This window comes from Manis pentadactyla, chromosome 11 (genome assembly GCF_030020395.1).
Source record: "Manis pentadactyla isolate mManPen7 chromosome 11, mManPen7.hap1, whole genome shotgun sequence".
Classification (NCBI taxonomy): Eukaryota; Metazoa; Chordata; class Mammalia; order Pholidota; family Manidae; genus Manis; species Manis pentadactyla.
In genome coordinates this window covers 90933540-90958464 of record NC_080029.1, presented here as the reverse complement: position 1 = coordinate 90958464, position 24925 = coordinate 90933540, and the positions used below count along the sequence as shown (strand labels likewise).

The following is a 24925-nucleotide window of genomic DNA, read 5'->3' as shown; positions in this document are numbered from 1 at the left end:
ACAAAAATACTGTTCTATTTTTGTCTATTCTTGACCCCAACCTCTCAAAACTGCTGTGGTTAGATGATTCTGGAAAACATTGCTGAGTGAGAAAGAAGGCAAACACAAAATAATCCAACCTGTATGATTCCATTTATATGAATTTCAAAAAAAAACTAATCTATACTTAGAAATCAGGATAAATATTACCTTTGGGTAGAAGGGAGGAGATAAGAGATTGGGGCAGGACATAGGGGTAGTTTCTGGAATGCTGATAATGTTCTGTTTCTTGATCTGGTTGCTGGTTATTTGGATGTTTGCAAAAATTCCTAAGGATGGTACATTTCTGATTGATGTACTTTTTTGTATGTGTCTTTTATTGCAATAAAAAGATATCTTTTCAATTCCACTATTATCACCTACCTCAAACCCCTAGATTGTGGTGGGGAAGGACTAGGTAACTTCCACTTAAATTACCTTCACATGCATACACACACTCTCTCTCCCGGATCAGAACTCTTGTGCACTTTAAAAGATGCCTCCTATCGATCTGCATTCATTTAAAAGATGACATAATCACAGTAGAGCTTCAGGGTGCTCTTTGGTGTGGTGGGAGGAAAAAGAGGTATACAAGTTCTACTTAGTGCGTTTTAAGCCTGGATCCACCATTCATTAGTTACATAATGTTGGACAGCTTACTTACTCTGAATTTCTGTCCTATTGGAGAATAATTACAGTCCCACCTTATAGCAAGACTCTCTGTATTAAATGAGATAATACATACGAAGTCCTTGGCACAGTGCCTGGAACACAGTAGGAGCCCATTAATGGTGGACAATTATTCGAGAATAAAGGTCTTCTCAATTGATGATTCCCAGCTCTACCTCACAGATAATCATTACCTGCAGTTAAAGCTAATCACCGCAGAGAACATTCTGAAAGCCACTTCCCTAAAAGTTAATTCAGGACTCATGATTCACATGGGAACCAGAATCTGGGGTGCCAGCAACAGGTTTTTCAGGATATTTACTTTCAAAAGCACCCGCCCCATTCTATTGCCCTCAGCTAGCAGGGCAATACCATGTCCCTCGTGGTCTGTTTCTCACGCCTCCTGTTGTGTGTTCCCTTGAGCTTGCTCTAAAAGCTTCTAAACTAAAATTTTCAGGTGAAAATACTTGGAAGCAAACTTCATGCTCTTATTTCTAATCCTCCAGAAGCTCATGATCCTCTTTGCCCATTTCTTCCCAGTTTCCCCCGGTTCCAGGCAACCACGTAAAAGAACAAAGCCTCCACACCCATAGAAGGAAAATCTGACAGAAAGATAGGAGACAGCCAAAGCAGTCTTAGTCTTTGCTCCAAGAACTTTTTCAAAACGTCTGCATTTTCTAAAAGGTTTATCTAGGTGATAGGATTATAGCTATCTGGCATTTTTAAAATTATTTTCTGCATTTTCCTAATTGCCTATGATGACCCCTTTTGAGGGTCTTCTCTAATTACAGAAGCATTTTGTGCTCAATGCAGAACACGTGGAAAGCACAAAGAAAAAAAGCCCCCATAAATCACATCATATAAGAATAACAGCTGGTAACACTTGGGCATATGTCTTCCCAGACTTTTCCCTATGCAGAGATGCTTCATTTTTTGTGATCTGGGAAAAAAGTAAACATTTACAAGAACAAGCCTTGGGTCTTTAGTATTCAATTTTATTTCTGTTTTTAACAGCTTGGAAATGTCCCTAACAACAATGGCCTGCCCCATGCACTTCCGGAGGTTCCCCTGACCAGGGCTGGGGTCCAGGCTCCAGTAACTTCCCCTTACCCACACCAACCATCAGGCCTACCTTCTCTCCATCTCCAAAGACTTGGGACAAAAGAGGGTCTCCAGTTAGAAGGGAAGTTGGGACTAAGGAATGCTGCATGGAAGGACTGGGCTCAGACACAGCTACCTTTGTTAGTCTCAGGATATTTCGGGATTTGGTAGCATGCGCAGACAGACTGTGGGAGGGTGTGAAGAGGGGCTCCTGGATTCCTCTCTAGCCTCACTTGTTCCTGGGCCAGCCCTACAGCCCCCCTTACTCTTGCCAGGCTCAGTGCTTTGCCTTTCAAAGCTGGGCAAACAGTAGGTAGCCTGTGATAACCCAGCACGCCTTGCTGTGACCTGGCCAGCTACACTTTACTCCCTGACTAGGGAGGGTGGGTGATCAGGAAGGTGACAATGATGCAGACCTGAGAGTGCCCCACTGTCTCCACCCCAGGATTTGGGATCTAACTATACCAGCCCCTTACCAACTCTTACCTAAAAGGGACTAATACAAGGGCAGATCTTCCAGAGGAGGGGCAGATTTGGGCACTTAAGCCCCAAGCATGGGCACAGCTGGGTTCCTGGGCCAAAGACACCTTACTGCATGCACTAAAGCAGCAGGGACAGTTGAGCCACGAGAGTAGGGGTCCACAGGGCTGGATCCACCCTCCCCAAATTCTCTCCACACCCATGGTAACCATGGAAACATAACCACCCCCTCCTGCCAGCTGCCTAGGTTTGGACAACCAGGCCTGGCCCACCTCTACCAGCCAAGGCCTGAACTGGTGCCAGGCTGGCCACAGAGTGGCTGCAGGAAGAACTAGGATTGGGCGATTTGGTCAGTCCAGGCTTCCAGCACAGCTTGGGAGGACTACCACAGGAGTCTCCATGCCTTGCTGCCTGGGCTGGGGTCAGACAGGGCTTAGTCAGCCTGCACAGGCCAGCAGAGCCACCTGCATGGCCCCAGATGCCCTCTGCCTGTGGCTAACAGCTACTGTGGGGCAGTAGCCCTTGCTGCAGAAGCAGCCTCTGGGCCTCATGGAGGGGGCTTTCTGGCTGCTGCTCTTCCTGCTCAGGCCGCTTAGCTAGCCCCCCAGGGCTGAGGATGTACCGACAGTTACTGGGGGTGGCCCTCTCTTCCCCCATGCCATTGCCATGCCCAGCCCCACTGCTGGCCTGGTCCCCACCAGGCAGCTCCACACTGCCTCCCTCAGCAGGCTCCTTGGCATCCTCGAGGTTGATGTACAAGGGGTCCTGGCTGGTGGACAGCACAGACAGGTGGCCCAGGATGTTTTCCAGCTCCATTCGCAGGCATGTGAAGCTTGGGCGCTGCTTAGGGTCAGCGCTCCAGCACTGGTACATGAGCTCATACCTGGGGCAGAAAGGAGAAGAAAGGGAAAGGGTGGTCCTTCCCTCAAATGCAGGGGCCCCTTAATTATTTGGAACCAAAATTTTTAAAATTTTTATTTAACACACTCATGTATGGGGCCTACTATATGCCTGGCACTCTTCTAAGCATTTCACATTTAATTTTTAATTCTCACAAAAATCCTATGAAATAAGTGATCCCTATTTTAGCAATGTGGCGATTGAGGCACAGAGAGGCTAAGAACTTTGACTAAGGTCACACGGGGAGAAAGTGATGGAGCAGCCTTTTAAAGCCAGGTGAGCTGGCCCAGAGTCCCTCTTATGCTGTCTTGGGAGGGGGTACCAGCAGTGTTTTTGTCTTGCAGAACACTGCCTGTGGTTAGGGTTATTTTAATAAAGTGGATTTCAACATCCACCTTTTGTCCTAAATCCTCACCTACCCAGGTAATTTTAAATCCTCATTGTTCATGAACATCTTTGAGAATCTGAGAAAAGTTTCCAGCCTTCTTCCCCTAGTAGGAACACTTTTTACATACAACTTCAGGAGCCTTCCAGATTTCCTGAGGTCTTATCCCCATTCTAGGGAATGCCTCAGGCTGGGAAAAAGGAGAAGAGAAACCAACAGGGAGGGGCTCAGACCAGATCTAGTCAGTGCAAATGCCTGCTGCTCTTGCACGATAAATGCCCCACACACTTTCCTACACCAGCCCTCCTGACAGGGGCCCCCAGTGGAGGGAGGAATCATGCCTGACATTGAGCAGGCTGTGGGAATGGTCCACAGCCATGGGTATGTGGCCAGGCTGGGATAGATTGTCAAGACTGTGCTAGCGGCCAATTGGCGCCTGTCCACCAGGCTTACTGGTGGGAGGCCAGCACCTGCCCACCCTCTACTACTGATAACACAAGCTCCAGCCCAGGGGGTGACTAAGCTGGGGGCTGGTCCCCACTGCCCAGGAGAGACTCTGCAGCTCCAGATGCCCAGGCAAGCTGCAGCTACAGGGAGAGCTGAGCCTCTGGGTCCCCGCCATGCCCTGAGCTCTGCTGAATGCATAGGAGGAATATTCATGCAGTCAGATTCCCTTTGCATGAGGTTGGGGAGTAACACTAGAACAGGCAAATAACCACTGCATCATGGTTAAGAGTCACATGTTCTCATATAGGGATCTAGGTTAAAGCCCCAACTCACCCACTTAATCGCTGTGCAACCTTGGTCATATTACTTAACCTCTTTACTCCTAGTTCCTAATCTAAAAAACAGGGATAGCAGTCTTTTCCTCATAGGATCAGAGGATTACCTAAAAGAATGCCTGTAAAGTGCCTAGCTGTTAGTGACACTGCCTCCCAGTCCCAAGGGCTTCATGACACTCCCTGTGCAGTGGGTGTACCAAGACCCCACCCTACTTCCAAGGGCTCCAGGCTTGCAGAAGGAAAGAAGGCAGTTTCCCTCTCCCCAGGATCTCCATTTGTTATCTTAGGTCCCTCCACTCCTTCAAGAGGAAGCCAAGACAAGAAAGGAACCCAGCCTCCCGCCCCCAGCACCCCCTCCTTGTCAAGCAAGAATGTGATGGAGCAGCAGTTTTTTTCTTGCCCCTGTGCAGCCCTCTCTGAGGGGGAGGGAGGGCTCAGCCTAGGAAGTTTTCTTAGACTAGCTGGAGTGGGGGTGGGGAGCCGGTGATGGGAAACCTGCACTGTTGTTCACCCCAGTACCTTTGCCCTAGGGGTTCCTGGTTCTCCCTGGAAACTAAAGAAACCTGAGTGATAGTAAAAGGCTGGAGCAAGAAATATGGGATGGGAAAAGGGGAGAGGAAGAAAGCAGGGAGGTGACATATGGAGAGGAAGCTTGGGGTAAAGGTCAGTCTTCCCTCTAATGATAAGGACATTTCTATCACCACCACCCCCAAAAAAAGGTCCAGTACAGGTGCTGAGCTCCCACTGGGCCAGCAGCTGTGGGGGCAGCCTTCAGCTGAAACTGCAAATTCCTGTCTCCTCCCAGAACCCCCTACCCAGGGCACTCACACGTCCTCTATACACTCCGGAGGCTGTTTCAGGCGGTTCCCGCCGATGAGGTAGTTGTAAATCTCAGCGTTCTCAATGCCAGCATACGGCGTCTGCCCACGAGTCATGATCTCCCACATGGTCACCCCGAAGGCCCACTAGGATAGAACCAAGGTTGGAGGGGAGGTTTTACTAGACTTCCTGAGCCAGGCAAGCACATCTGGAGGCTCAGGGTCCTCCAAATGGGACAGCCAAAGCCCAGAGAGCAGAGCTGGCTAGGCCCTCGAGGACCCTAAAGGTCTACCCATCCACCAGTCCACACAACTCACATTACCACCAAGCTTCATTATGTCATCCAGCTCACCACGTCACTGTGCACAGTGTATAGGTTGTCAGCCAGGCTCTCCAGGGCCAGCCACTTGACAGGCAATTTGGAGGCACACCCCTGACGATAGTAGTCCCCGCTATAGATCTTCCGGGAGAGCCCAAAGTCAGCCACACACACCGTCATGTCTTCTGCCAGCCTGTGACGGGTGTTGGAAGATGAGGTCAGCCTTTCTCCATGCTGACAGCCTTACTAAGGCCAGGGCATCTTGGCTTGTAAGCTGTCCCCACACAGAGCAGATACTGTTCCAGTAGGAGCTGACCATTAGCCAGCTCCTCCTAGCACTACCCACTCCCTCCCAACCACAGCCCTCCAGAATTCACATACATGCAATTCCGAGCAGCCAGGTCTCTGTGGATAAAGTTCCGGGAGCTCAGGTACTCCATGCCACAGGCAATGTCCACCATGAAGCGGATGAGGGTCTGCAAGGGCAGGTTCTGGGGGGCAGAGAGGGCAAGCTCAGCTTGGATCTGTCCACCCAGCTGGAGCAAGGTGAATGGGGTTCCCTGGCAGGACAGCTTAAAGACTATGCTCAGAAGCACTGAAAGTAAGGGGACAGAGGGGCTTCCAAGGCAAGGAAACTTCTGCAAATTTGACAGAGTCATGACTCCCCCAGTTTGGGGTTTCATGGGTCCCTTCTCCTGGCAAGGGACTTTGCCCAGCCTAAAATACCCAGCAGGGTTTTGTGAGAGCGAAGGAAGCCTGCTCACAGAGTCAAACTCAGAGCTTGCCTTCTCTCAACCAGCTCAGTCAGCCCTATCCACCAAGCCAGCCTCTCTCCCAGTCTTTGTTCCTTACCAACTCCTGGCCATTCCCACTCCAGACACTCACAAAGGGGTTCTCCCCAATCCGGGAGGCGAGCAGGAAGGCGTGCAGGTCCCCGTGCTTCATGAAGGGCAGGATGACCATGGGGATGGGGAGACGGCCTTTGGCCCTGCTCCGGAGGCTCACCCCTGGGACAAGGGAGAGTCAGGAGTAGGGCACATAAAGGTCAAGGGATGGCTCAGGTGTCTGCATGAGCCCACACCTGCTGGGTCCTACTAGCCCTGGCTCTGCTACTTCTTTCCCCACCAGCGCCACACTGGTGTAGTACACAGGAAGGGCTCTGGCTGCCCCCAGATCTCTGGAGCATCATCTCTGTCCCTCCTCCTTTTCTGTTCACATGAGCAGTCTTCCTGTACTGACTTTTGGTACAGGGCCTGCAAACTAAACTCCTTACCTGGAGTCTGATCAGATTTCAGCCAAGACCCACCTTGTTATGTTGTCATCTGCTTGCTCACCAGGAAGCCCAAACTTCTCTTCCACAGGCTGCCCTCCCGCTTTGGGAAAGCACAGCTTTAGCCCTGTTTTGTATCTGCCTCCCCCAAGGAGAGGCTCACCAACAAGCTTGGCCACATGCGGGTGGTCAAACTCCTTCATGCAGGCTGCTTCCCTGAGGAACTCTTCAATGTCGCTTGAAGCAATGATGTCAGCTGGAAGAAAAGGATGGGAAGGAGGGAAGGAGGGAGATGTGCCCCCAGTTCTGACCCCAGACTCCTAAGCCTTGTCCTTCAGATGTCCTTGGCTTCCCAGGGGGTCCAGGGAACAGTCTGGCTACAAGCAGGAAAAACCCATGCACCACAGACATGCTATCCAAAGATTCCTCCACTTCCAATGCCTTCCCTTTGTTTTGGGCAACCCAGCAGATGAACCAACCACAGCACTAGTTACCCTGAGTGAGCCCAGAGGACAGTCACTGCTGAGGGCAGAGAGCAAAGCCTGGGGCACAAATGTGTGTGGGTTTACGGCTGCTAAATACTCATGTGATACAGAGAGTACCCCAGTTAGTGCTGACTAACTCCTCTCAGAAAGTCCAGGGGCCCAGCAGAGCCCACTCCAGGATCAGTCATCCCCTTCACCCTCCCAAGTGATGCCCTCTTCCTCCTCTACTCTTCTCCACTCACCTTTCAACATCTTTACAGCCACTTTCACAAAGGAGCCATCCTCCTGCTTCAACTGGGCCTCCCGCACTGAACCAAACTCTCCTAAGAACCGATCCAAATGAGGGTGAGGCCCTTGCCTTCCTGTCTCCCACCCACTTTACTTCCCAACCAGGTACCCTTCATAGGGACATAAAATCATTAGATACTGGGGCCACTGGAGGAGGCTCCCTCATCTGTAGCAAAGTAAAGTATGCTGGCGGTGACTCCTCAGCCCTCCTTGTCCCCAGCCACCATTCCCCAGACATCCCAGACTCAGGAGTCTATAAGTATATCCTGTTAGGAACTGCCTCAAAGTAAAGTGTAACCACAGACACCCAGCTAGGGCCACTCCACTCATGCCAACCCCTACACTGACCCACATACCTTTACCCAACATCCGGCCCAGGGTGAACTGCTGCTCTGGGATAAGCACATCTTCCAGTTTGTCCTTTAGTTCATCGCTGATGCCCAAGCTGTCCACTGTGGGGAGAGGACTGGTGAGAAAGAAGTGGAACCCTCTCTGGTTCCTGATCCAAAACCCAGCCTGCCTTCTACACCCCGGACTCCACCCTCAGAACAGAGATGAGCTTAGTCCCACAGCTAGGAATGCGACTTCCATGACAGTGGGTCTGAGTGTCTTTCCCACTGTTGTGTGCTTAGGTCTCATCAAGACTCAGACGTATCAGTCAAATTAATCAGTTAGTAAAAGCAATGCATAGAAGGACACAAAATAAGCCCATTTTTTCCCTCCTAAGATTCCCCACTACTCACGTGTCGCCTCAATGCGCTCAGGTCTTTCCCGATTGAAGGACCGGGCTGCCCGAAAGTGAACGGCTGGCTCCCCCCGAGCCATGACACTGTCAAAGGCTTGCCTGAAGGAAAACCCAGGACTTGGAGCCAGTACCAAGGTCTTTGGTCCCCACCAGCCTCTCCCTCCATGGTCCTACCCCCTTACCCAAACCGTGTCTCCTTGCGCCTCTTTCGAAGCAGGATGAGGGCCAGGGCAGCAGCCGTCACCAGGGCTGTCAGCACACCCAGGACCACAGGTACCCAGGATGTGCGGCTGTTGGGCGGGCCCTGCTGGCCTGTGGGAGACCAGGGCAATGGCATGAGCTAGGCTGACACCAAGGAGTCCTTTTAGAACTTTCCAATAGTGGCCATCTGGCCTGGTCAGGAGGCTCCCTTAAGTCAATAAAGGTCACAAGTGGAAAAAAGGAGCTTCAAAGGAAGACCCAAGAGAGTCCCTACCCTGTCAGTAACAGGCCCTGGCTGATGGGACCTATAATACGACCTGGGATTTCTATGCTAGTTCTGGGGCAGGAGGGAGAATGAGGTGCAGTTTAAATACCAACCCTGGCCTCAACTGCTTGCCTCTGAGCCTCTGGGCCTATTAGGAAGGAAGATGCTGCCAGCCTCCTCCCACCAGTCTAAATTACCCTGGAAAACCTCAATCCCCTGTCCCACCTCCTTTAGGCTTCACCTGCATGGTCGTGAGAAGAAACCACCAGAGGCGGACTCCAGGGCCCACAGCCAACCGCACTGCAGACACACACACGCACAGTCAGGTCCTTTTGAGGATCCCAGCCTGTCAAGTTGGCCCTGGTCCCCTCCACTGTCAGCTCACCCTGAAACCAGGAGAAGTCCCCATTCCACAGTGAGTCTGAGAAAAGGCCTCCAGTTGGAGCTTGAAAGCAGAAAAAGATCTAGCTAGGAACTGGGAGGCTAGGGGCTGTGGTTCAGGGGCTGCAGGAATACATCCTGCTGTTGAGTCATCACATTCCTGCTCCAGGCTGCAGCGGCCTCTCCTGAACACACACAGGACCCAGTCCCAGAATGTGCAGGTGGGGGATGGGAGGCAACTGGGCTGCAGATAAGGGGGCCTTATCTGCCCCCTCCTGCAGTTTGTACAGGAATGTGCTTCCTGCTTTACATATAAAAAGGCCACCTGATGCAATCCTAACAGGAGACATAATCCAATAAAGGAGTGTAGCCTGCCAAGGAAGGTGGAAGGATGGACTCCCAGGGGTGGTGGGAGGCCCAGTCTACCAAGGCCCCCAGGCCCACGAAAGACAGCCATCTGAAGCTCTAAGGCATTAAAGCGCTGAGACCCAACCCTGGTACACCTGGAGAATGGAGGCTTCTGTCTCCCCTTACCTGGGTGCCCCTTACCTGGGTTCCGTTGTCTTGAACCCAGGACAGTTTGTAGGATCCCAGGGGGCCTTCCAAAGGGCCCTCAGGGATCACTTCTTCCCACTCCAGGATGAGACCTGAGTCTGTGTAGATGGCATGGAGGTTCTGGGGAGCGCTGGCTGGGGCTGTACCCGAAGAGAGAAGGCTGCTAAGAGCCCTGCCCTGCCCACCATCATTATCCCATGCAGACCTTTAGAACCAGCTCCCAAGAACTAAACAGCTCAGAGAGCAATAGGTGGGGAAGATGGCTTCCGGTTGGACTGCTATCACCCATAGTCCAGAGGAGGAGGGGCGAGCAATGGCAGGACCTGTGGCACCCCAGCCTGGCAGAGTGTTACTTTTAATCACCTTAATTATTGTCTCCAAGGCAGTAATCCTTCACCACACCCCTCTCACAGCCCAGCCAGCCTCCTTGCAATTGCTAGAGAACTCCAAACAAGTTCCTGCCATAGGATCTCACTGTACGCTCTTTGGCAGTAACTTCTCCCCAAATATGTCTCCTTCCTTATCATTCAGACCGCAGATCTCTTTGTGGTGGGTATTCCTAGACCACCCAAGCACACTCTTCATCACCATATTATCTGATCTTTTACACTTCACTTGTCTGTTCCACCCACTAGCACTACAGCTGCATGGGAGGAGGGCTGGATTTAGTTCACAGGTATACAGCAGGCACTCAGTGTTTGCTGAATGATGCAACAACCTCCCTCTCAGGTAGACCCCAGTCAACTCCATTCAGAACTGGAGCCAATGCATTTTATTGTCCATTCCTCAATAAACAAACAAATAAATAAATAAATAAATAAATGATTTTTAAGCACTGGAGCCAACACAATCCCACCCCACTCACCCAGTTTTGGACCTCTCAAGCCATTGCTCAGTAAGTCCTTACCTAGACCCTTTGTCCGAAATGGCACCCAGTCAGCATATGGAGAAGGTCCCAAGGCATTGGCACAACGCACCCTGAGGCTGTAGTTGGTGGCAGGTGCCAGGTCCCGAAGCAGGCAGATAAAAGGTGGCACGGGAACCACAACAGTCAGGACCTCCCAGCCTCCCGGGGTCTGTGTCACCTATAGAAAAGCAGAAAATTAATGGTGTAGAGAAAGAAGATAGAAGACGGGATAGGTATGGGTAGGAGGCAGGGAGTTAATTCATCCTCTAAGTCTATCAGTAAACACTTGCAACCAACCCCTTCCCTCTGGCCCCCATCCCAAAAGCACACCAGGTTCCACACCTCCATTACATTCCACACCCTTGCAAATGTTCTTCTCTTTGCTTGGGATTATCTGCTCTTCCTAGCAAAGTCCAACTCCTCCTTTAAAACTCAGTGCAGATACCACTCTCTCTGTGAAAGCCTTTCTCAACTTCTTCAGAAAACTCATGCCGTTCTGTGCTTGGTGCCTAACCCAAAGAAGTTACCATTTATCGTAATTGCATGACAGCACCAAGTCTCAGAGCATCTCAAGGGCAGAGTAACTGGGAGCCTGTGGGTACTGTGAATCAAGCCTTTACCTTACATTCTGGGGGCCCAGCACAAGAGTACTAATGGAGATCCATCTGTGTACCATATGGCTAAATATTTAAATGTTATTAATCAGCTAACCAATTATTAAGTAAAATATTTCCTGTCTTAATATATTGACAAATAAAGCTTCAAACAACCTGGAAGGGCAGATTTGCATTTATAATCCTCGGAATCCTTGGATTCCCCAGCAAGAATGTGGTGACACAAGACCTAGCCCCCAGCCAAGTGTCTGAGGGACATCACGTGTACAGTGTGGACAGCACTGCCTGCATGCCCATCCTCCAACAAATGGCTGCCCTTTGGACTTACCATACCATACCCTGCCAAGGATGCATCAGGAAAGATGCCCACACAGGACCCCGATGCACGCTTGGGGCCATAAGGCAAGAAATGCTCCATGCCTAGAGTATGGAGTGGTATGGTAGCTGGGGGAGGGAGGTGGACTTTGCTAGGAGGAGCAGGTAATTCCAAGAAAAGGGCTCAGCATTTGCAAAGGTGTGGAATGCAATCTTGATCTAGCTGGGCATGTCCCCCTGGCCCTACAGATTCCTTGCCCAAGGGCAAGGGGTATGGCCAAAAGAGAGCCAGAGTGGGATCCTCGAAATGGTGAAGCCCAGAGCAGGGGCCTCTCCTGTCTGGGGGAACCACCTAGAACACTTTCAAAGTTCTTATTAAATACCGTTTGAGTAAACAGATGAAAATGAACAAGCCTGTACCATCTCTTGTTCTTAGTATCACCTTACCCAGGTTTCCCACTCTAGGGCTTAGAATCACTTCTGGTTCCCTTGTTCTCTTTGGCATGAATCAAGGGATAGGGCATGAGAGAACAGGTATCAAATAAATCAAAGGTTTAGGCTTTCACCCATGCAAGAAAAACTCTCCCAAGTATCCCAAATTTGCTCTAAAAATCTGCTTCCAGCCTGAAGAATGCACAGGTTTTAGCCCATCTGCAGAGTTACTTAGTTGCCAGAGCACCCTGTGATGGGGGCAATGGCCTGGGCCGTTCCTGGTAAGGGCACAACACCTAAATAGAGCTGGAGACCAAGCCCCATGAGCAAATGTAGGTAAATGCAATACGACAGTCAACAAAGTGCCACTGAGGCAGCAAGAACGAACAGGGCCAGGAGAGCCCTACCTGGACGGTACAGGACTGGAGCAGGGCTCGGCCATCAGCACCTGGTGTCCAGACCACACTAGCATTGTTGCTGGAGAGCTTTGTCACTGTGACGTTGAAGGGGGCTGCAGGCAGTGCTGTGGATGGGGAGTAGAGTCAGTGTCCAGAAAGAGTGTGAGAGGAGGGAGCAGAAAACATAGGAGTCAAGCCATGAGTCCCTAAGGTCTGGGCTCCCACCCAACCTAAAGATGGTTCTTAAGCACTCCCAGGACCAAGTAATATACAAGCCAAGCTCATACCTGGGAGAGTGTGTAGGCTGTGGAGAGAGGTCACCTCTCCCTGAATCAGGGGCCCTGTCTGACCAAGGAATAGGAGGAGATAGTGGGTGTGTATGGGGAGGGTACCTCGGCCTTGGGAGATACAAACAAGAGGCAGTCCCTACAGCCACAGCCCGTTCCTCCGCACACTGGCTCTCTCCCTCCCTTCCTTCCTCCCTCTATGCACACTAGCCCTTTCGGTCTCCTCTGTCATCCTGCCAGGCTGTTTTTCCTCACCCTCATTCCCTCCACAGGGGCTGGCAGAAAAAAGGCTGGGTATGAGCCTTGACCAGCTCCTGCTGGCTCGCTCTCTCCCTCCCTCCCAAGGACTCTGCTCCGTGATGGGAAATCTGCTGTGACGTCAGGTTTCTATTCTCATCTCAGCCGTGGCAGGGTCTCAGGTGCTCCCACTAGGAACAGAGCTATGCCAATTAACCCCTCATCCGTCAGATCCCAGCAGGACTGAGGAGAGCTGGAACACCAAATGATTCTAGCTACACCCACTGCTGCACAGCTGGCTGAGAACGCCCCTGCCTCACCCACCCTCTCTCCCCACCAGTCCTCCTACCTTGAAGACGAACAGTGGCTGGGCGTGAAGAGGCCAGGCCTTTTAGGTTGTGAGCTTCACAGGAGAACACAGTACTCTGGGTCACCCCTGGGGCCAGAAAACCTCAGTTAGCCCCCAAGCAGCAACTCCCACTCAATCTGAGGTGAGGGAAGGGGGTTACTTGACTCTGAATCTGAAGATCCTGGAAGTCCCTCTGGTCAAAGAAAGGTGCTAGACAGTGGAATATGGCAAATGAACAGGGACTTTGGAGTCTTATGGGCCTGAATATAAATCTCCAGGCTGGGGGCTCTGTTTTCTCATCTCCCAAATGGCAGCACTGTGAGAACCAAATGATGTAACATATGTAAAGTACACAGTAAGCACTTGAAAAATGTTACACACTCCTCCCACCTCAGCCCCATCTCCTGCAGACAGCACAAAGCTGCCTCCCTTTCCTGGTCACGCCTTTATTTCAGAGCCCTTCTCTGTTTGCTCTGTGCCATGCCATTGTTGTATGTGGAGACTCTTTGCCTTATGATAGTTCTTAGCTCCTTATACATGTGTCTTGTCTCCCCAGTTATACTAACTCGATCCCCCATGGTGCCTAGCACAGTGTGGTGTGTGGAGTAGGAGTTCAGTGAGTGCTTATTATCAAGCTGGCTGCCTGAGGGTCTGAACCACGCACATCTGGAGAGAACTGAACCCAATCTCCCTTCTAATCAGCTCCAACCAAGCGTCTGTTGAATAGGACCTGCCTGCACTTCCAACAGGACCCACATTCCCCCTCTTCTCAAGATTCTCATTGCTGGGGGACTGGCAGATCAGAGCCCCTCCCTCTCACCTGCCAGTACATGAGACCAAGTTCAGACTCCCATCTTTTTTGGCCAGTTCAAGCCTCAACCAGAAACATTCACTGTTTCACAGATAATGTGAGCCTCCCACGCCTGGGTATATACCCAAGGATCTTAGAATCTAGGTGGATGTGCAGGTATGGCTGCTTTGAATTCTAACTGGAGAGATATGAACAGATACAGCTGTCTGGGAAAGGGTCTGGAGATTTCTGTAAAGGGCCATTAGCAGATGAAACCCTGTATCTTTGTGCTGGCTTCCCCCCACCTTTTTCCTTTCCCCTGCTATTCCCCATTCTGCAGCCCTAGACTCTTGTCTTTTAGGCAAGTCTGCCAGACACTCCTTCTAGCTCTGCGTGGGCTGGTTCCTGGCTCCCTACCCTGGGAAGGGGGGGATGGGTGCCCCTGGTCCCACACAATTCATCTACCGGGGCCAGCGGTGCATGGCCTGAATTACTGCAAACAAGGGAAAGAGGCTCTAGCATCCTCCTCAGGCACACACTGCAGGATCACCACTAATCAGCCCACCCGGCCAGCCTAGCACACCTGACTAATGGGCTTAGTGTTGGTGCAGCTCACGTGCTCACGCACCAGGGTTTGCTCTGGACACTCACAACAGCAAACACAATGATTTAAGCAGATCCAAATTCTGCCAGCCTCACCACCCCTGCTCAAAGCCCCTCCTAAAGCTGCTCACCTGTTACATTTAAAACAGAAGGAGAGGGAGCGGGTCCTCCAACCTTTGTGCCTCCTCTCCACCAGACAATGGTAACAGGTTCGGGGGGACCCACAGCTTCACAAGACAGTTGGAAAGGGGCATTGGGTGGCACTGCCAGATCTTTTGGCTCCACAGTGAAAAATGGCACACCTACAGAGAAAAGGGAGGTGGGGAGTGGGCCTTTACCACCTCTCAGCTTCCAACTGCCCAGACCGCAAGTGTGCTACCGTCTGAAGCCCTCTGTGTAGAAGGTCCCACAGGTCCTTATGGTGGGGTCAGCTGTAGAACAGGCATCTAGCTTGAGGAGAGAGCTTCTCTTCTTTGGTCACTTTAGGAATATCCTTTATGCTGTCTCCTTGGGCGTGGCGGATTCTCCCCAGACCTGCTCTGACAGCCCTTCTCAGAACAAGGGAGGAGGCAGAGGGTGGGGAGCTGTGGGAGGGTCAGAAAGGGAGGGAGAGTGGGCAGGAGCTTTTGCAGAGTTCTGGTGGCAGGCCCCAGATCCTGTTCAGGGCCCTTTGTTACTTTCTTACTCACTTTGTTTTCCTGGACTGAAGAGTTCTAAGCTCCAGCAGCCGCACAATCCTTCCTCCCTCCCCGATCACTACCCTTCCTGCCCTGGCCACTTGGCAGAACAAGGTCCAGCCCCAGATGCATACTTGAGGCTTTTTGCTCAGACAACTGAAACTGCACCCATAGGTTGAGGGTCCTAGTTTTCCCCTTGGCTCTCAAATACCCAGACTCCAGTGGGTATGGTCTTTGGGTCTCCGGATACACCTGCAGCAATCAGGCCCCAGAGGGCAGTGGGCAGCCCAGATGACATTGAGCTTTCTTCTGCAGAGGGGTGGTCACCAGTAGACAGTGCCTGCTCCAGGCCAACATGCCCACATGGCTCTGCTTCCTCACCTTCTACCGTGAGCCACACTGGCTGGGAGGTCTCAGTCTCACCCCCATCCTCCACCTGGCACCAGTACCGGCCGGCATCAGAGCGCTCCACTGACTTCAGGCTGTGGAAACAGGATGCCAAGTTCGCCTCCCAGGGCCAAGGGGGCAGCTCTGCTGGGCAGGCTCAATAGGTTCAGCCTGCCCCCACTTCTAGAAGTTTCCACAGGTTGTTTAATTAAAAAAAAAAAAATAGCAGACCTCTGGGCCTCAGCATTGCCCCAGTTCCCAAACCCCAAGGAAAGGACACAACCTGCCCCCAGGCTGATGTCCCACACCTTCCCCCACTGTCCTGCACCTGAGGAAGCCAATCCAGTGCTGCTCACTGACAGGGATGTACACCTGATCCACACTCTGGACCACAGCCCCATCCTTCACCCACTGTATCTCAGGCTCCTCCATCCCCTCCACGCTGCAGTTGAGTTTCACCGGCTGCCCCTGAGACACTGTCAGCTTCACGGGGGCTCCCATGAGCTTCAGGCCTGAGTGGTGGGAAGGAGAGTGTGTCAGTCGGCTTGAGGAGGACCCCATCTCTGGAAATATCCCCCACTGTCTTCCAAAACCCAGCTAATGGCTAAAGAAGCAGAGGCAGGACAGTGTAGGAGGGATGGTGGCCTGGACCTGGGGGAAGAGTCATGACATGATCTCCAGGCACCATTTCTGCCACAGCCAAGTTCCCCCAGCTGTAAAGAAGTGACCTCTTTCCATATCTCTGTTAGGCAATGTTCAGTTCCAGCACAACCACCAAAACGGAGGCAAGCCAGGCTGAAACCGTGGACAGCCTCACACCTGGGGCAGGTACTGCCCTGGGAATGGTTGCTGCACCCAGTCAATGCAACAGGTGACCAGCTCTCCGCCCAAGGTGTCAGCCCAGTCCTGGCACTACTGCTGGCATCTCCCCCCTGGACCCCACCCCAGGGAAATGAAAGGAGGCTGAGGAAGGGAAGGAGGGGGTGCTCTCCTGAAGTGGAGAACATATGGCTGCAGAACCACGTCAGATCAAACACATGGCAGCCTTCCTGGCAGCTGCCTGCTCTATTAATACCTGAATGTGTGCAGGGGTGGGTGCTAGGAAGGTAGGAGGAAGAAGGCAGGGGAGGGGCCCTGAACAGGGAGCCCAAGACCCCTGAGAGACTGTCACCCCAACAGGAGTCACCCTCTGGAACCCTAACCTCTGTACACACACACACACACACACACACCTCCTGGTTTCCTGGCATGTTTTGAAACAGAGAGGAGCAGGTGAACTCTCTATATAGTTGAAATCCAGTCCTGTTTTTTCCTGCCCTTTGCTGTGTGACTCTAGGCAAATTCTTGGACTTTCTTATCCTGAAATACACATCTTTTAACTTGTCACTCTTTCCCCTCCCCTTCCTGAGAGGCTGATAGGGCAGGGAATGCTGCCTCAAGAGATGGAGCCAGTTCGGTGGCTGCTGCTCTGGCCTGTGTCTTCCCTACACCCTCTACCCTCTCATGATCAGTAACAGGGCAAGGACGGATAGCCTCACTCCCCATACATGCTCACCAGACCTAGGGGTGTGTAGAGTGAACTTGGATATCCAGGGTGCTTCAAGGAGCACTCCTGCCACTGGCAAATGCCTCCATGGCTTGGTGGGACCACAAGGCTAATCCCCCAAGACCAGAGGTCTTGCCCCAACCCATCCCCTCCAACATTCCCGGCTTCAGGAAGCTCTGAGTGGGCACAGGAACTAGAGTACGCTGAGATGTTTTCTGTGACTGGGCACCCTCACAACCCCTGTACCTAATATGGTGTAGGGGTGTCTCTTGGGTGCTCAGCCCCTGTCCCTGCAGTTGCAGAGTGGACCTTACTGTATGGGGTACGCAGAATGGGATTCCCCACGACTGGGAGGGCAGGGCAAACAACCAGAAACATAGAGGCGGGAAAATCCAGTCCCATCCTCCCTGCTGACCTCTCAGCCCACTGCCCTACTCAGTTCCCTTCCGCACCACCAGAAGAGCCCCAGACGCAAGAAAGTTGGGGGTGGGGACCCGACCCGAGATCCGGCAGCAAACACACCGCTGCGCCCCCTCCTCCAGCCCCAAGTCTCGGCCTTCCAGCTTTAGCCCCCCACCCAGGCCCGGGACTCGCTCGGCTGCCGTCCCTGGGCTTGGACCCCGGCCGCGCCCCTCCGCAGCCCAGCTTTCCGCCGCCTCCCGGGCCAGCCCCTACCTGCGGCCGCGGGCTCCGGGAGCAGCAGAGCGGCCAGACCCGCCAGCAGCGGCAGCGGCGGGAGCCCCGACCGCCCCATGCTCCGCCTCAGCGCCATCGGCGGCGACGCCGCACCATGCCGGGCCCGGCCCGCGAGCGACCGGGCAGGAGGGAGGAGAGAAGGGAGAGGAGGGCGGCGGGAGGGGCGGGGGCCGGCCTGGGGGGCGGCGCTGGGGCGGGCGCCTCCGAGGCCCGCGCCCGCTGCGAGTCGCGCCGGCCGCAGTCAGCAGCGCGGGGTCCCCGGGGCCGCTCCTGGGCCACGGCGCTCCTTCCACAGCCGTCGCCGCCGTCGCCGCCGCCGCTGATTCATGTTCTTCTCGCAGCCGCCGCCTCCTCCCCGGCCCGCCCGCAGCCCGAGCTCGTACCGCCACCCCGCGGAGCCCCGCGCTGCTCGCTCGGAGTGCCAACCCCTCCGCTGCCGGCCCGGCCTGCGGCCTCCGGCCGACCCCCACCCACACACCTCCCCAGCGCTGGCCAGCAGCCCTGCCCCAGCTGCCCCAATGCCGAACCCTAGGGTCTGGCTGGGTCCGATGGATGGGCATCCCAGCCACGCCCCTCCCTTTCCTAAATATACTCCAGCAGTTTTTCTATCCCAACACTCCAGATCCTTCCCTCAAAATCTCCTAGAAACCTTGGCCACATCCCAACATTTGCCCAGGCTGTGATCCCAGAACCCAGTACCCCCCTCTCAGGATATAAAGCATGTCGAACCCCCCAGACACTTAAAACCACCAGGCCCCCAACTCAGGGCACCCCCAGCTGGATCTATACTCCTTCATGCCTCTTTCATAGCCTTTTTTCCCAAATCCCCCATATTCGTGCTCTATTTCCCACCCTTTTATCTCCAAGTCCTTGGGCCTTGGTTCTTGCGTTTTCCAGGATTTTGGTGATACTCAGGTTTTATCTGATATTCCCACTGTTACATTGCAAGCAAAAGCCTGATTTCTTTGGGGCTGTCATTCTTCCTAATTGCTTCCTCAGCTTTTGCCCCCCATCCCCTAGGACATGGTGTGAAAGCTGGCTGTGTCCTCAAATATCAATAAATCATTAGCTGGTATTAGCAGATAGTAGGCACTCTAGAAATAAATAGATGCCTATTATATTAGTGAGTAATTGACTCAGCCCTTGACCTACCCCACCACCAGTATGGTGTGCCCACAGACATGCTGTCAGGTGGATGCAGAGCTGGTTCCCAGCCCAACCTACCAGGTGTTCCCCTCCCCTTGCCCTTGCCTCTGCTTGTCCCCTGGAGACATTCAGGGGACATTCAGTAGCCCTTTCTTATGTCTGGAGCTAGGTTGGGCCCTGGCATCTCCCTACTCAGGTGTAATTATCTGCTCACTCTCTGCCTTTGACAACCCAGAGGGCCCATCCCAGAAGACCAGGGTGGGGAAGAAAGACAAGCCACTGCAGCCCTGGTTTCTGGAAGCCTCCCTGGCTCTTTCCAGGGATTCTCCTCTGAGCTGCAGGGGTCTGCCTCTTCCCCCACTTGGCCCCATAAGTGCTTGTTTATTAATTACACTAATGATAACAACAGCAGTGCAGGCGGTAGCCTCAGCCCCAGCTGGGGGCGCCCCCAGTGGCAGCACAGAGGGAGACTCTGGAAGCGCTGTCAGAGTTGGATGGCAGTGGCCTGAAGTCACTGTTTAGCTGAGCGCTCTGCCAATTTTCTTGGGCACGGGGGTTCAACTCCAGGAGCCTTTTGTACAGGAAACGGTTTGCTTCATTCCATAATCCACATCTTCTGAGCTTGGACTGAGTCAGACCACGGCAGGCAGACAACAGTCAGGAGGTGAAGCCAGATTCTCCAGGGCCACAGCTATTGTAGCAAGGTGGCTTCAGCAGCCCTGTGCTTAGGCATTTGTCACTTCTCGAGGCCCTGTCCCCCACCTCTCCTCTCTGGAGGGGACTTCAAGTTTCTGGTGAAAGAAAGCCTCCTCTTGACTCTGGCTTATGTTGGAAAGATCCGTCCTAGATGTTGAACCCAGCACCCAAACCCAGCCTTCCACTTCCTTTTCTCCCTTCATTCTCTCCCCATCATTTGCTGAACTCTGTCAGGGAATCCCAGCCCAAGGACCCTCCTTTGCCATCAGTCAAAATGGTCTCTTTGGACATGTCATGAATGCCAACACGTTTTCCACTCACAGCCTCCACAAACTTACTGCAGGCTTGGGGTGTGTCCCTGTCACACTGGGGCAGCACACTTCCCATGTGGGGCCGAGAGCCCTGAGTTCCTGCTTCTGGTACCTCTGCTCCTGAATCCTCAATTCTTAGTATTTCTGCTTGCAGAGTAGGAGGGACTGCAGAGCTCTGGTCTTCTGACTTTCCAGCTCTTACATAGACTACAGACCTTCCTGAGCCTTCACAACCTACTCTTTTTACCTATCTCCCCAATCTTTTTCTTTCTGGACATGGTATAAGAGCATGCTTTAAGTGTATGTGAGCAGGTGTGATTTTATGGAAGAGGTGTGTGTAGGTGAGTGAGAAGGTGTACATTGTGATGTATGAGGGAGGATGTGCATTTGTGCAAACTCTAAATGTGACTGACGCTTTGTGGGTGGATGGGGAGAAAGTATGTGTGTGTGTGTGTGTGTGTGTGTGTGTGTGTGTGTGTGTGTGTGTGTGTGTCTGGAGGAGGTTGGCTGCCTGTGCAAATACATGCTTGCAAATTATCCCTTCCTTTCATAAATGCATTGCTTGGAAGGAAACTAACCAAATCAACAGGAAATCTATTTGACCTAATGCAGGAGCAGCTGTCCCAGAAGTTCCTGTCCTCAGAACAGAACCAAAGCCAGCAGAGATCTATCCCAGGGGAGGAGGGTAGTGGAAGGGCCAACAGTAGCCCTTTATTATGTCTGGAGCTAGGTTGGGCCCTGGCATCTCCCTACTCAGGTGTAATTATCTGCTCACTCTCTGCCTTTGACAACCCAGAAATGCCCAAGAAGACCAAAGATGGAGAGAAGACAAAGACAAACCTGAAAATAAAAACCATCCCCCCATAGTGGCAGAACACCCTGACAGCAACTTCCAGCAGTCTCAGGAAGCAGTTACTTCAGCTTTTTCAGAGTTAGGACCTCTTCCTCCTGTCTCCTCATCAGGGAGGGGTGGGGAACCAAGAGAGAACCAAGGTGAGCCATGGGGTCAAGGTAGTCTCACTGGCCCTGTGTCAAAGACATGTTCTTTCCCAGCTACTTGTTAAAGAAGTGAGAGTTGGGAAGTTCCACTTAAGGAATGGGGCAGGCTGCAGACTGTGTTCCTCATCACCTTAGAGAAGGCAGGGGACCTATGTCTTCGGGGCTTGGAGGAAAACTACCTTGGGGTGTGATGCCAGGGGCACTGGGACTGTCACTGCGCCTGCCATGCATCCTCTGCCTGGAATTCCCAAGCCAGAAACAATACCTGTCCTTGCCCAGTTGAAGATGACACAGAAAGGTAAATTCCTAGGATAGAACACACTTTGACTTAAAGGAGTCATAGGGAGTCTTTCAAACGATCAGATTTTCCCTGAAAAGCAGATTTAGGTAGTAAGAAGAAAGCAATAAGGTTGGAGTTTCTGAAATAGCCGATAGGCCCAAATGTTTGGAAGAAAAATATTTGTCCTTTTCAAAATTTCACCTAGGGATGGCCCTGAGAGGAAGACTTTCATATGTGAGTGTGCATGTATGGGTGTGAATGCCCTATATCTGACTGGCTGTATTTCTCTTTTTGACCCTTTTTAATTCCAGGCTGGTAAGTGAGGCTTTTCCGGCTCTATTTTTTTTTCAAACTTTTTATTATGGAACATTTTAAACACACACACAAGTAGAGAAAATAGTATAATGAATCCCCAGTGTTACCTAACACTGCTTCAATGATTATCTGACTAAGTTGTATTCTATTGTCCCATTTTTGTTGTTGTTTTGCTGGAGTTTTTAAAAGCAAATCTTAGCCATGTAATTAATTTTAGCTGTAAATATTACACTGTGTATCTATAACAAATTTTTAAAAACCCTCCTCTACATATAGATTCAGATGGTTACATACAGAAAGAAATATTTACAGACATGTGTATATGTGACAGTATACAAACACATATTTCCATTGTCAGCAGAGAAGGGCCTAAAAGCAAGGCACCCAGTAGCAATGAACAGACCTAGCAACCAAATCTTGGTTTCTAATACCATTTTCCAATAAAAGGAACCAAGGTTCCTTGGAGACATATCTGATTCTAGGATTGGGGCAGGAAATATACAAGATGGCCATCTTGTAGCACCAGAAGGTAATGAAATGTTCAAAAACAAAAACAGAAAACAAAATCCAAACACACACACACACGTAATGACAGGGTGTATCAAAGCCTCAAATATAAACATATATACAGTTAAATAAACAAGCTAATGGGGAATAGACAAATCTCCCATGCAGAAGAAATGCACAAATGTAGAAGAAATACACAAATCATTTTTGTAGTTAACCCACACTCAAATGTGGGCTGCACATCATGCCTTCCTTTCCAAGAGGCCAGGATGCAAAGCACAGGGGAAAATGTAATTTTACAGTGAAAAGATCTGACAAACATTACCTCAGCCAGGTGATTAAGCTGCAAACCAGCAGTGATAAGTCCTGTTGATACTAGGTACCCTTAATGTGATATGATTTTTAAAAATGGCATTTTAGCTCTGGTCTTCCTCCCCAAAACCCATAACCCTAGTCTAATCATGAGAAAAACATCAGACAGATCCCAATTTAGGGACATTCTTCAAAATGCTCTACTTTAAACTGTCTAAGTCATGAAAAATTTTTTTTAATGTCTATGCCACTGTCACAGCCAAGAGGAGCCTAAGGAGACATGACAACTAACTGTAGTATGGTGTCCTGGATGGACAGGTAGAGGACATTAGAGGAAATCTGAGGAAATCTGAATAAAGTATGGTCTTTATTTAGTAATAATGTGCCAATATTGGTTCATTAATTCTAACAAATGTACCACATTAATGTTAGATGTTAATACAGGGGAAACTATGGGATAAATGGAAACTCTTTCTTTGCAATTTTTCTACAAATTTAAAACTATTCCAAAATAAAGTTTATATTTCAAGAAATAAATCCTTACCCATCAGTATTTAATAACTCTTGATATCATATAAAACCCCATTTGTGTTTAGTTCTCCCCAACAGTCTCAAAAACATCTTTTTACAGTATGTTTGTTTAAATCAGGATCCAAACAAGGACCACATATTTAATTGATAGTCTCTTGTGTATTTTCAAATTTATAGGAGGTCCCTCTTCTCTCCTGGACATGACATTTACAGAAGAAACTGGTGCATTTGTAAAATGTTCCATGATCTGGATTTGATTAATTGTGTCCTTGTGTTATCATTTAACATACTACTCTACTGCCTACATTCCTTCTAGATTTGTAGTTGGATCTATGCTTCACTAGATTCAGTTTCAACTTTTGCCATGAAAGCTTCCTAGGAAGTGTTTTGTACTTTCAATTGCATCGTATCAGGAGGCACATTATGTCCAATGGTCCCACTTTTAGTGATGTTAAGATTCATCGGTTGGTTCTTAAGCTGGCAACCTGATCCATCCATATAAAGTCTCATCGATCTTTTACATAATAGTTTTATCAGCCCTTGATGATCATTGCCTGGAGTGAGGATTTCACTAGTGGTTGCAAACAATGATTTTCTAATATCATTCTTCCTGTATTTTTGGCTTCAGCTTCTCTCCCTCACTCCCCATAGCTTCTGCCTAGGGCCCAATACTATTTTGGGCTCCAAGGTTGGCTAAATCCTAATAGCAGAAATTTACCACTGCAATTGAGACCAAGAGAACTGAAGAAGGTTTCCATAGAACACCTGGAACCCTGTTAAAAATGCAAATTCCTGGGTCCTATTCAAGACCTACTGAAATCAGAAATTCCTGAGGGTGAGGCCCAGCCATCTGTTTTAACAAACCTTTCAGGTGATTCTGATGTCTGCTGAAGTATAAGAACCAATGGACTTCAAGGGGAGAACAGTGTATCACAGAGAAGGGACATAGTGGATCTCTGGCAACTTGCTGCACTGATGGACAGTGACTGCATTGGGGTATGGGTGGGGACCTGATAATATGGGTAAATGTAGTAACCACATTTTTTTTTCATGTGAAATCTTCATAAGAGTGTATATCAATCATACCTTAATAAAAAATTAAGAAAAAAAAAAAGAACCAATGGACTAACATTGGCTGCCCTAAGATGGCCTTCAGTCAAGGAATGATTTGCTCAGGTTCTAAGTGCATTCCAGTATGCTGGGTGCTGAGCATTATGGATGCAGAAAAGAAGGCCTGGTGCCGCCAAAGAACTCATTGTCTATTCAAAAGCCCAGGACATATGCTTGTGAAAAGGTGCCCAGTGATAGCTGATCGTCTGGCAGTGCATTCCCAGCATGCCATAAAAATGGTTTAGGTGGAAAATTCCAAGTTCAGTGAGTGGGCCCTGTTGGCAAAGGTTTTACACTTGACTCCAATTAGGCGTTGAAGGAAGAGAAAGACTTTGGGAGTGGGGAGGAGTGGGGAGAAGTGGGGAAAGAGGGAAGATTTCCAAGAAGGGACACTGGCATGAACAATAGCAGGATGTTCACTCACTGAGGGGATCACCTTGCAGGCAATGAGGCTGTTTTCTTCTCTTCTTACCACCACCATTCCTGCATCGCCTTTCCTCTGTCCTGGTTACCTTCTTGGTCGCCCGTAAGCACACTGCGGGGGTCACACTTGGTGTATGTGCTCGTTTCTGTGTGCTGCCCATGAGCCTGGGTGCTGTGGTGTAAGACTTGGTTACACGGGTTGGCGAGTGCAGAGGGGCATCTGAAGAACGCTTTACCTCTGTCACCGGTGTTGTGTGTGAAGAAGAGCCTGTGCCTGCTGTACATCCGGAGGATGACTGTTCTGAGCGTCGGAATAGAGTTTAGGTGGTGGGGTAGGCCACGGCAAGTCAGGTATCTTCGATTGCTCGCGTCGCAAACGCCAAACGACCGAACC

The 24925-nt window shown here is 50.8% G+C and overlaps 1 protein-coding gene across 2 annotated transcripts; it reads right to left on the bottom strand.

Annotated features, from left to right (window-relative positions):
- Positions 1–1660: 1660 nt before the first annotated feature.
- Positions 1661–18132, bottom strand: TYRO3 (TYRO3 protein tyrosine kinase). Of its 2 annotated transcripts, XM_036923784.2 has the most exons (19): positions 17881–18132; positions 15988–16171; positions 15654–15754; positions 14727–14897; positions 13203–13289; positions 12339–12454; positions 10571–10748; positions 9658–9803; positions 8969–9113; positions 8444–8573; positions 8260–8360; positions 7873–7968; positions 7471–7551; positions 6907–6999; positions 6359–6480; positions 5855–5964; positions 5507–5666; positions 5164–5300; positions 1661–3151 (listed from the first exon to the last, which is right to left on the bottom strand). In XM_036923784.2, the coding sequence occupies exons 1-19, from the start codon at positions 17975–17977 to the stop codon at positions 2764–2766; spliced, it is 2643 nt and encodes an 880-aa protein (XP_036779679.2). In that variant the 5' UTR covers positions 17978–18132; the 3' UTR covers positions 1661–2763. The 2 variants fall into 2 exon arrangements, with proteins under 2 accessions (XP_036779679.2, XP_036779681.2); XM_036923786.2 differs by lacking the exon at positions 14727–14897 and having other exon boundaries at positions 17881–18117.
- Between the last annotated feature and the right edge of the window lie 6793 nt (positions 18133–24925).

Coding starts and splice junctions, on each gene's coding strand:
- TYRO3 (XM_036923784.2), bottom strand. CDS start 17,977: ATGGCGCTGAGGCGGAGCATGGGGCGGTCGGGGCTCCCGCCGCTGCCG. Junction 7,000..7,470: donor GGCTGTAAAGATGTTGAAAG/GTGAGTGGAGAA, acceptor CTTTTCTTCCAG/CTGACATCATTGCTTCAAGC. Junction 6,481..6,906: donor GCATGTGGCCAAGCTTGTTG/GTGAGCCTCTCC, acceptor CCCTTGTCCCAG/GGGTGAGCCTCCGGAGCAGG.